Source organism: Peromyscus leucopus, chromosome 7 (genome assembly GCF_004664715.2).
Source record: "Peromyscus leucopus breed LL Stock chromosome 7, UCI_PerLeu_2.1, whole genome shotgun sequence".
NCBI lineage: Eukaryota > Metazoa > Chordata > Mammalia > Rodentia > Cricetidae > Peromyscus > Peromyscus leucopus.
In genome coordinates, this window is record NC_051069.1 from 108619118 (window position 1) to 108630875 (window position 11758).

The window sequence follows — 11758 nt, forward strand, 5'->3', positions numbered from 1 at the left end:
CTGGAGGAGGGTGCCTCAGCACCAACATTTTTAACATTCTTCATGATCCTAGAAATGGATAAAATGAAGAAACCTTGAGAACGTGTTTGAGTCATAATTGTTTTTTTTTTTTTTTTAAAGATTTATTTATTTATTATGTATACAGAAGAGGGTGCCAGATCTCATTACAGATGGTTGTGAGCCACCGTGTGGGTGCTGGGAATTGAACTCAGGACCTCTGGAAGAGCAGCCAGTGCCCTTAACCTCTGAGCCATCTCTCCAGCCCCCATAATTGTTATATATGTGTAGAATATAAATCATGAACAAAACAATTGGATTCTCTACACATGCAATGAAGAAAAGTCATTGGTTTAGTACCACTTCCCATCTGCAACCCTGTACCTCACACCTCTTGATAAAAGCATCCTTCCACCCTAACCACCACCATCCAGCTGTGAGACCACTGAGCCAACATAAAGGCCAGGACAGACCTTACAGAGTGCTGTGTGGCTGTTTTGAAGTATCTGCAGACAGGGAAAGTTTGTGTGCAAGGTGCATGCACGAGAATCAGCTGTGCATTGTGGTGGAGAGCCTGGGTGGATACTCTCCTGAGACACTCTCAAACAATGAGACCAAATCCCCTCACAGCTTCTTCCCTTTGGTACAATCAACATGGCGAGAACTTGGGGCCAACCCTCTGAAAGCTTCCCGCTGTAATTATTATTATTATTTTTTTATTTTTATTTTTTTTTGGTTTTTCGAGACAGGGTTTCTCTGTGTAGCTTTGCGCCTTTCCTGGAACTCACTTGGTAGCCCAGGCTGGCCTCGAACTCACAGAGATCCGCCTGCCTCTGCCTCCCAAGTGCTGGGATTAAAGGCGTGCGCCACCACCGCCGGCCCCGCTGTAATTATTAATGCACATTAACTGCACAAAACAACAGGCTCTCATTCCTCGTCCTTGCCGTCCCTTCTTATCCTTGCTGGCTCTTGAAATTTTTGTTTTGATTTTATTTATTTTTTGTTTTATCGAGACAACGCCTCACTATGCACACTCTGCAGTCCTAGAACTCACTCTGTAGACCAGGTTGGGCTCCAACTCCCAGAGACCCAGCTGCCTCTGCCACCTGAGTGCCAGGATTAAAGATGTGCACTGCCATGCTCAGCCCTTTTTTGTTTTAAAGTTTCCATATGTGACAGGAAATACACATTGCATGTAGTTCTATGTTTGGTTTTATTTTTGAACTGTGATAGAATCCCATTGCCTTCATTTTCTTCCAAATGAGATAACGTCATTCTATCTGTATGCATAATATTCCTATTGTGATTTGGGCAACGCTTAGACACAAAGAAAGGTGGGAGTATAGTTTCCAGCAAAAAAAAATCAAATAAAGGTACTCTTTCATGGGCAGCTGATAACCCCAAATTGAATGCCGAGAAAACAAAAAAAGACATTACCAAAACAATTGGTGAAGGGATGAAGGAACATAGAGGAGGTACCTGCTATTTTTCTCAAATGACTCAGAAAAATCTCTATAGCACAGAGAGAAAATAATGAAGCAAGATTGTAACTAGAGTTTTCCTGCCTTGCCCACAGTCAGGACAAATCTTTGTCACCCGCCAGTCCCACAGCTGCTCAGACCCAACCAAGTAAACACAGAGACTTATATTGTTTACAAACTGTATGGCCGTGGCAGGCTTCTTGCTAACTGTTCTTATAACTTAAATTAATCCATTTCCATAAAGCTGTACCTTGCCACATGGCTCATGGCTTACTGGCGTCTTCACATGCTGCTTGTCTTGGTGGCGGTTGGCAGTGACTCCTTCTGCCTTCCTGTTCTTTCTTTTCTCCTCTCTGTTAGTCCCGCCTATACTTCCTGCCTAGCCACTGGCCAATCAGTATTTTATTTATTGACCAATCAGAGTAATTTGACATACAGACCATCCCACAGCACAAGATCATGAAAATGTTACTACTCAGTCAGTCTGGAAGCTGAGCTCACAGCTCTTTGTGTGAGCCTTCCAGTGTTTCTTTGTGTGTCGTTCTAGAAGCATAAGACTTTCACCTACAGAAATTTGGAAGGTCACCTCAGGGTAAGATTTAAAGCACAATTACTAACACACACTCAGTTCTAGATCTCTTGAGAGGAGATGGCTCATCTTCTAAACAATCCTTTGGTGTGGAAATTAGCACACCCCACGATTCCTGACCATTTCACCCTGGGGTGTGCAACAACACACCCATGCCTGCTACAGACACAACCATAGTACTCATGACACCTTAATCTGAATTTTTTGTTTGTTTAAGATAGCATCTAGCTATATAGTGTAGGTGGAGATGTCCTACGGAGCCCCAGCTACTTCCTCCAGACTTGAAAGCACTCTGTCCCAGTGTAGGGATTATAGGCATGTGTCACCATGCCTGGTTTTAATTAGATATTTTTTACAATAAATATTTTTCTGGGTTTTGAAACGGTCTTCCCTCTTTTATTCATTCCTCCTCCTCCTATGATAAGAAACTGCTTAAGGGCTAACTGTGTAATTTCATCTCTTTTACTCTTTCTGATCATAAGCGTTAGGGAAGAGAGGGGTTGTGTGGTAGCTTTACTGTCAACTTGAAACAGCCTGGAATCACCTGGACAGTCTCTGTATTTATCCAGACCGGATAGGCCTGTGAGCAGGGAAATTGCCTTTTTTTTTTTTTTGAGACAGGGTTTCTTGATGTAGTTTTGGTGCCTGTCTTTGATTTCACTCTGTAGACCAGGATGGCCACGAACTCACAGAGATCCGCCTGGCTCTGCCTTTCGAGTACTGGGACTAAAGGCATGTGCTACCACTGCCCAGGGGAATTGTCTTGATTGCCTTAACTGATATGGAAAGACACAGCCCAGTGTGGGTAGCACCATTTCCTGGACTTGGAGTCATGGGCTGAATAAGAGAAGAAAGCTAGCTGAGCACAAGACAGCAGCATGCATGTACCCGTTTCTCTCTCCTCCTGGTTTTGGTGTGACTAGTTGCTTTAAGCCCATCACTGTGACTTCCCCGCAGGGATGGACTATGGCTGGAACTGTGAGCCAAGCAGACCTCTTGGTCCCTGTGGTGGTCTGAAGGACCATGGCCCCTGTAGACTCATATATCTCAGTGCTTGGCTCTCAGTTGGTGGAACTGTTCGGTCCTCAGCTCAGGAAGAAAAGAAGAAAAGAAAGTGTGGTGGTTCATCTCCATTGTGAACTCGATGAAATCTGGAACTACCTTGATCCAGATGAGAAGACACCCACGCTGTGGGTGGCATCATTTCCTGACTGGGATCCTGGACTGGATAAAAAGGAGAGTGACTTAGCCCAGCATGCATTGCTCTCGGCTTCCTGACGGTGAACACAGCCACCGTCGGCTTTCTGACCTCTCTGTAGAACAGACTGAACCGGGGCTGTGAGCCCGATGAACACTGTCTCCCTAAGTCGCCTTTGTTAGGGTATTTAACCACAGCAACAGAAAAGTAAGGTCCCTAAGACGGGAAGCAAGGGTTTGTTTTTGGTTTTGTCTGTTTCATTTGGTCCAGGATCCCAGGACACCTAGGATGACATCACCTAGAAAACCTCTCACAGACAGGTCCAGAAGCATTGTCTCCTCAGCGATTCTGACCTGCCAAGTGATCAGAACCACCCCACCCCCCACCTCCTGAGTCCAGCGCCTCTTCTTCTTCCCTGCTGCTCCTCATCTGTGATTGGCAGGATGGGGAGAGCTTATCATTTGTTATCCATTATAGTAAGTCAGCTAGAGGGATGGGCAAGGCCTCTGTGGCCTTCTTGGGTCACCTGTCTATCTCTGAGGTAGGTTGATCGAGGGTCTGGTTTTTTTGTTTGTTTGGTTTTTCTCTGTGTAGCCCTGGCTGTCCTGGATCTCACTCTTTAGACCAGGCTGTCCTCGAACTCACAGAGATCTGCCTGCCTCTGCCTCCTGAGTGTTGGGATTAAAGGCGTGCACTGCTGCTGCTGCTGCTGCTGCTGCTGCTGCCACCACCACCTGGCTGATCAAGGATCTGTTTATGTCCCTGGCTCTTGATGGCCAGGCAAGACATTGTCATCCATGCTGGTGATTGTTACCCCACTGGCCTGGCTACAGATTCTGTCCCTGAAGAGCCAGCGGTTGTTGCTTCATAAAAGAGTGCTGTGGGATGTTCTGTATGTCCCGTGGGAGCCCGTTCTCGGGTTCCCCATGGCTTTACCCAGCAGGTCCGCATAGAGGATGATTAGGACCACAAGCCTGAGTGGAGGTGTCTGAGGTGGTCTGCACTTGGCTGTGCTGGAGGATGGTCTGTTTGTCAAATTGCTCTGATTGGTCAATAAATAAAACCTGATTGGCCGTGGCTAGGCAGGAAGTATAGGCGGGACTAACAGAGAGGAGAAATAAAAGAACAGGAAGGCAGAAGGAGACACTGCCAGCCGCCCGCCATGACAAGCAGCATGTGAAGATGCCTGGTAAGCCACGAGCTATGTGGCAAGGCATAGATTTGTAGAAATGGGTTAATTTAAGCTATAAGAACAGTTAGCAAGAAGCCTGCCACGGCCATACAGTTTGTAATCAATATAAGTCTCTGTGTTTACTTGGTTGGGTCTGAGTGGCTGTGGGACTGGCAGGTGACAAAGATTTGTCCTGACTGTGGACAAGGCAGGAAAACTCAAGCTACAAATGGCGCCCAATGTGTTGGCAAGAGTTTCTACCTAAAACCTGAGAAAAGGTTGTAAAACGGAGCTAAAAACAGCTTTCTAATTATCTCTCTCAAATGAGTGGCAGCTTGCTGGTTTGAGCTACTGGTGCATTCCTATCGTGTGTGCTTGACCTGCAGTATGGCGGGAATGAGGCCTCTGCAAGTGGAACATTAAGCTGCGTGGTGGATTTAGCCTTTGCTAGTACAAAACAAAAAAGGTTTCTGGGCTACATGCTGCTTGGATAAAAGCATAGACTCACAATAGCTCCCAGAGCTGGCAGTAAAGGCACCACAGGCATGTTGGGAAGCTGAGGTGGATGGAGCAAGCAGCCATGGCACCTTTTCAGTCTTAGAAATGGTGCAGTTTAAAGCAACAGATTCACAATAAGACAGATTCAGATGGAACAAGACTTTAAATGCTTTACAATGTGTGTAAAAATGTACATAGGCTTGGAAGAGAGAGGAAAAGGAACATAGACAGTTATATAAAGAAACAGAAAGTTTAAAAAAATAAAGTCTTTAAAGAGAAAGTAAAAGTAATATAAAAAATAAGCCATGTAAAGATGGATATCACACAGAGAGTCTGGATTATATTTTCTTTGGGATTTTTAACTGCAGAAAGACATGTGATTGTAGAGACTGCTCAGTTAAATCAATGTGTATATTTTAAAGGTATTTCGATTTTGAAATTTATGTCTAAGGATGTGTTGTTTTGGAAAGGAGACTCTGCTTTTGTTTTCACAGAAAGCCAGAGGCTATGGATTTGTTCCAGATTAAGATACATCAGGTTTGACCAGCCAAGACCCCCTGAAAGGTCTCTGATGACACCATGGCCCAGATGATCCAACGTCCAGATTGGATTCAAGGCAACTGGCTCAGACAATACAGCCTCATGGACTATTCCATAATCCTAAAATTTTCTTTGTATCCCCATAAGGTACAGCGCCCCCCTCCGGCAGGAAGTAGTAAGAGAAGCTACATCAAAATTACCAAATTATATGTAATTTTACTTTGTTAAGGTTAAAACCTTCCTTTTTGAAAAAAAAAAGAGGGGGGGGAGTGCTGTGGGATGTTTTGTATGTCTTGTGGGAGCCTGTTCTCGGGTTCCCCATGGCTTTACCCAGCAGGTCCGCATAGAGGATGATTAGGACCACAAGCCTGAGTGCAGGTATCTGAGGTGGTCTGCACTTGGCTGTGCTGGGGGTGGTCTGTATGTCAAGTTGCTCTGATTGGTCAATAAATAAAACCTGATTGGCCGTGGCTAGGAGAGAAGTATAGGCGGGACTAACAGAAAGGAGAAAAGAAAGAACAGGAAGGCAGAAGGAGTCACTGCCAGCTGCCACCCTGACAAGCATCATGTGAAGATGCCTGGTAAGCCACAAGCTATGTGGTAAAGTATATATTTATAGAAATGGGTTAATTTAAGCTATAAGAACAGTTAGCAAGAAGCCTGCCATGGCCATACAGTTTGTAACCAATATAAGTCTCTGTGTTTACTTGGTTGGGTCTGAGCGGCTGTGGGACTGGCAGGTGACAGAGATTTGTCCTGACTGTGGGCAAGGCAGGAAAACTCAAGCTACAGAAGAGACTACAGGGGTTAGGATACATGTCGACTATTCAGATGCCACTGTGGAATTAAGCAGCCTAGGGGCATGGTAGCATACATTTATAATTCCAGCTATTTGGGTTGTCTGGGACTAGAGGTCCATAGTGCTTTAAAAACATTGTGTGTCCCGGGAGGCAGAGGCAGGTGGATCTCTGTGAGTTCGAGACTAAGGTGGGCTACAGAGTGAGTTTCAGGAAAGGTGCAAAGCTACACAGAGAAACCCTGTCTCAAAAAAAAAAATTTGTGTGTGTGTGTGTGTGTGTGTGTGTACATGGAGGCCAGAGGCCAACATCAGTGTCATTCTTGTTTGCTCTCTCCCTTCCATTTTTCTGAGACAGGGTCTCTCACTGAGGCAGGAGCTGAACAATCCAGCTAAGCTGGCTGAGCGGCAAATCCCGGGGTCCCTGCTGTGTCCACACCAGTGCTGGGGTTACAGATGTATACCACCACACTTGATGTGTTTAACCTGGGTCCTGGGGGACAAAGCTGGGTCTCCATGCTTACACAGCAAACATTTTACCAATTGAGCGACGTCCCAGCTTTTATATTTTTTAATTTAAAGTCTGTAACTGCTTTCTAAATAGTCTATAATAAACAATATGGTGTGGTAGTTTTTTTGTTCCTTTTTTTTTGGTGGTGGTGGTTGAATGAAAAAAAAATAAGGAAAGGACAAAGCTGTTGCTAGGTCTGGAGGACGGGAGACCCTAGCAGAGAAAGGGACAGAGTGGACATGACCCTGAGCTGGGCCAGGTAAGGAGACGGAGGAAGGAATGGGGAGGGGGCAGCTGCCCACTAAGAGCGGTGGCCTGGTCAAAGAGACTGGCCTAGAGAGTAGACGGAAAAAGACCAGGTAACCAAATGGCTGGATTATATAGGGAAGTTAGCTGGGGGAAGGGCAGCCCAACCCCTGGGCTGGAGAGTTAAGGTGGAGGGTGGGGGTATGCTAGCCAAACCCTGTAACAGGTAGGGAGTGAGGGATGCTGGGAGAACACCCAGGTCTGCTTTGATGTGTTACATAGGCACCCCAGCCTTTGTCCCCCACCCCCACATCACCGTTCTGAGGAGTCTGACGACCTCTGTTTGTCTCTGCCCCGGATCTGAGGTAGAATCAACGGAAGCTTGAAAGTAGAAGAGCACCTGCAGCTAGCACACTGCAGCACCCCGGCACACTGCAGCATCAACCCTGCAATGCCTCTGAAGGCTGGGCAGGATTGTCTCAAAAACCAGAGATAGTTCTGTCACTCTTCAGACTGGCTGAAGCAAGCAAGACATACAGGTGAGTCAGTGAGACAGAGGCGTCGACACGCGGCAGACATGCAGCCGACGGAGAGTGGGCAGCTCTGAAACCTCAGAACCGTCCTGGGGCGAGGGCACAGAGGCAGTGCAGGGGTGCTTTTACCTCCTTAGAGAGAGGTCAGGAGAAGGCTAAGATTTTCCAGATCACTTTTAAAGAATTTGAATGTTTCCAAAGCCTGAACCCATACTGTGGTGTATGTTTTGGTGGCTGAGAGGAGCGTGCATGCCCCTTGCTCTCTCCAGGACACAGGAGGAAGTGAAAGCTCGCCTTTAATCCCAGGACTCAGGAGGCAGAGCCGTGCGGATCTCTGTGAGTTCGAAGCCAGCCTGGTCTACAGAGCGAGATCCAGGACAGGCACCAAAACTATGCAGAGAAACTCTGTCTCAAAAAACAAAACAACAACAAAAAAGAGTGGAAAGTCAGGCAAGAGAAGATCTCCTGGGGGTCAGCCCTTCTACATAGAAAGCTTCCTTTCAATTACACTTCCTTCCAGTGAAGTTTTCGGATTTGTGTGTAGTGGTGTTGGGGATGGAACCCAGGGCCTTGTGCTTGTTAAGCGTGTGTTCTGCCAGTGAGCTACACCCCCAGGCCCTATAATTTTATTCTATATTGTTTTGTTTTGTGTGTGCCTGAATATGTGCATATGTATGCATGTGTGCCCATATCGGTGAGAGGCCAACCTTGGTGCCATCCCTCAGGTTTCTTGAGACAGAATCTCTTGTTGGCTTTGTGCTCACCAAGAAGGCCAGCCTGGCCAGTGCCCCAGAGATCTGCCTGTCTCTGTCTCCAGAACGGGGATCACAGGAACCCGCCACAACACATAAGTTTTGGTTGAACTGAGGTCTCCACGCTTGCCCAGCAAGCACCTTAAAGAGCTGGCTCTTTCCCAGCCCTGGTTTGGGTTAGTGATGAATTGTAGCCTTGATTAGGTTTACTTTTGGCAAACCTGGTGCTTTTCATTTTTAGTGTAGCCGGGATCATTTTTCCTATTGCATTTTAAGTTGTTTTTGGGGTCAATGAAAGAATGAACTAAATTCATGGATACCATGGGATACATCTAAAGCAAATTATAAAACCATTTTTGTAACTTATGAATTAATATACAAATATTATATTTGTATATACATATATATATATTTTGTTTGTTTGTTTGTTTGAGACAGGGTTTCTCTATGTAGTCCTGGCTGTCCTGGAACTCACTATGTAGACCAGGCTGGCCTTGGAACTCATAGATTCACTTGCCTCTGCCTCCCAAATGCTGGGACTAAAGACATGTATCACCACATCTTGCCTGTATATTGTTTATGGATATATAACATGAAAGAGAAGCCAGGCATAGTGGCACACACCTTTAATCGCAGCACTTGGAAAGCAGAGGCAGGTGGAGCTCTGTGAGTTGAGATCAGCTTGGTCTACAGAGTGAGTTCTAGGACCGCCAAGGCTACATAGTGAGACTCTATCTCAAAATTATAAAAATAAATAAATAAATTAGTTAAAATAAGGGAGAAGGGAGTGAGGGAGAGAAGGGGGAGGGAAGGGGGAGGGAAGGGAGGGAGGGAGGGAGGAGGAGGGAGGGAGGGAGGGAGGGAGGGAGGGAGGAGCCAAGCAAGGTGGTACATGATACAGATCTGTAATACCAGCACCAGGGAGGCTGAGGCTGGAGGCCAGCCTGGGCTATGTAGCAGGTTGCCCTGTGTAAAGGAAGCAGGGTCTAGGGAGAATACGGCTTGGTGGTAGAGCACGTGTGTTCCATGAACACCCTGATTTGAGCCCCGGAGAGGGGAGGGGGTGGTGAGGGCCTCAGCGCGTGGACACACTCCTCAGCATCCCTCCTGTGCGTCTTTGGTCAGGTCTTCCTGCCGCGATGGATTACACCCTGGAACCCAATGTCACCATGACCGACTACTACCCTGACATCTTCACCATGCCCTGTGACACAGAGTTCCTCCTTGGAGGCAGCAGGTTGCATCTTGCCATCTTCTACTGCATCCTGTTTGTGCTGGGTCTTCTGGGAAACAGCCTGGTCATCCTGGTCCTTGTGGCCTGCAAGAAGCTGAGGAGCATTACGGACATCTACCTCCTGAACCTGGCCATGTCTGACCTGCTTTTTGTCTTCTCGTTCCCCTTTCAGACTCACTACCTGCTGGACCAGTGGGTGTTCGGGACTGTCATGTGTAAAGTGGTCTCTGGCTTTTACTATATTGGCTTTTTCAGCAGCATGTTCTTCATCACCCTCATGAGTGTGGACAGGTACCTGGCTATTGTCCATGCCGTCTATGCCATCAAAGTGAGGACGGCCAGAGTGGGCACAGCCCTGAGCCTGGTGGTGTGGCTGATTGCCGTCACAGCCACCATCCCGTTGCTGGTGTTTTATCAAGTAGCCTATGACGATGGCATTCTGCAATGTTTCCCATTTTATGACAATCAGTCTTTGAGGTGGAAGCTCTCTGTTCACTTTGAAGTAAACACCTTGGGCCTGCTGCTCCCCTTTGCCATCCTTCTGTTCTGCTACACCAAGATCCTGCACCAGCTGCGGGGCTGCCAGAACCACAACAGCACCAGGGCCGTCAAGCTGGTGCTCATCGTCGTCATTGCCTCTTTGCTCTTCTGGGTCCCGTTCAACGTGGTTCTCTTCCTCACGTCCCTGCACGACATGCATGTCTTGGACGGATGTGCCCTGAGCCAGAGGCTGGCTCTGGCCACCCACGTCACGGAAGTCATCTCCTTCACACACTGCTGTGTGAACCCTGTCATCTACGCCTTCATAGGAGAAAAGTTCAAGAAGAACCTTGAAGATGTGTTTCAAAAGAGTTGCAGCCATATCTTCCTCTACATAGGGAGGCAAATGCCAGCGGGGGCCTGGGAAAGGCAGCTGTCCTCGCGTCCACGCTCTTCTCACTCCTCTACCCTGGACTACATCTTGTAGGAGGGTGTGCACAGGTTCAACCCCCATCACTCTGCCCAGTCTCCCCTCCAGCGCCCCGCTTCCCCTCCTCTCTCTCCTGGTGTACCGACGGAGAATCTCCCTGGCTTTGAACTCTCCATCCTTTTGCCTCAGCCTCCGAAGTGCTACAGCACCACCCTTTGTTTGTTTGGTTTTTGGTTTTTTTGAGACAGGGTTTCTCTGTGTACCCTTGGCTGTCCTGGAACTTGTTTGTAGCCCAGGCTGGCCTTGAACTCACAGAGACTCGCCTGCCTCTGCCTCCCAAATGCTGGGATCAAAGGCGTGCACCACCACCATATCCGGATAACACCATCCTTCTTTAAAAGAGATAAAGTACTTTTTTTTCCTTGAAAAAACTTACCTCTTAGTTTTGGGATTTTTGTGCTTGTGTTCATGAGAAGCAATGTTTTGTAATTTTTCTCACTTTATAATGGTCTGGCCAGGTTTGGTTTCTCAAACTGTATTGAGAAATATTCCCTTTAAAATCTATTATCTGAAACGGTTTCTGTTAAAAAAAAAAAAAAAGGCATTACTTCCTCTTTGAAGGTTTGATTTTTGTACAAAGATTTGCATTTGATTTACCAGGCAGAGACATTCAGCTTTTCTACCTGCTTGTGATTTGTAAGGAATTTTGTTGTTCTGTTTAAGTTCACAAATACATTAGCATGAAATCTTCATAATTAATTTTGTTGAACATCTTTTTAGTGTGAGGATGTCCCTTTCCGGTCCTGATATGATCGTTTGTGGGTTTGTCTCTCCTAGATGAGTTTTACGGGACGTATCATTGTTTAATCTTTGCAGGGAGCCAGCCTTTGGCCACAGCGACTTCCTGCTGACTTCTCTGCCCACTGATTTCTATTTTATTTTTATCTGTCAGTTTCCTTTGGGCTTTATTTTCCGTGAGCTCCCTGGGGTGCAATCTTCTATTACCTAAATATTCACTTAATGCTACAAAGCTCCCTCTGAGCACTTTGCTTTTTGGGGTGCATTTTATGCATTTTAAGTTTGATCTTAGCCAGAAATCTGAGGAGCTGGCTTCCACCTCTGTCTCAGTCACTGTTCTGTTGCTGTGAAGAGACGCCATGGCCAAAGCACTCATAAAAGAAAGCCTTTAGTTGGGGGTTGCTTATAGTTTCAGAGAGTGAATCATGACCATCACAGAGGGGAGCCGGGGAGCAGGAAGGGAGGCGTGGTGCTGGGGAAGGGAGGCGTGGTGCTGGAGAAGGG

The 11758-nt window shown here is 46.8% G+C and overlaps 1 protein-coding gene across 2 annotated transcripts; it reads left to right on the forward strand.

Moving 5' to 3' along the window:
* The first annotated feature begins 6016 nt into the window (after window positions 1-6016).
* On the forward strand, window positions 6017-10685 carry Ccr8 (C-C motif chemokine receptor 8). Of its 2 annotated transcripts, XM_037208044.1 has the most exons (3): window positions 6017-6055; window positions 7397-7566; window positions 9438-10685. In XM_037208044.1, exon 3 carries the CDS (start codon window positions 9452-9454, stop codon window positions 10511-10513), a length of 1062 nt encoding a protein of 353 aa, XP_037063939.1. In that variant the 5' UTR covers window positions 6017-6055; window positions 7397-7566; window positions 9438-9451; the 3' UTR covers window positions 10514-10685. The 2 variants fall into 2 exon arrangements, with proteins under 2 accessions (XP_037063939.1, XP_028710562.2); XM_028854729.2 differs by lacking the exon at window positions 7397-7566 and having other exon boundaries at window positions 6026-6055.
* Window positions 10686-11758: the final 1073 nt, after the last annotated feature.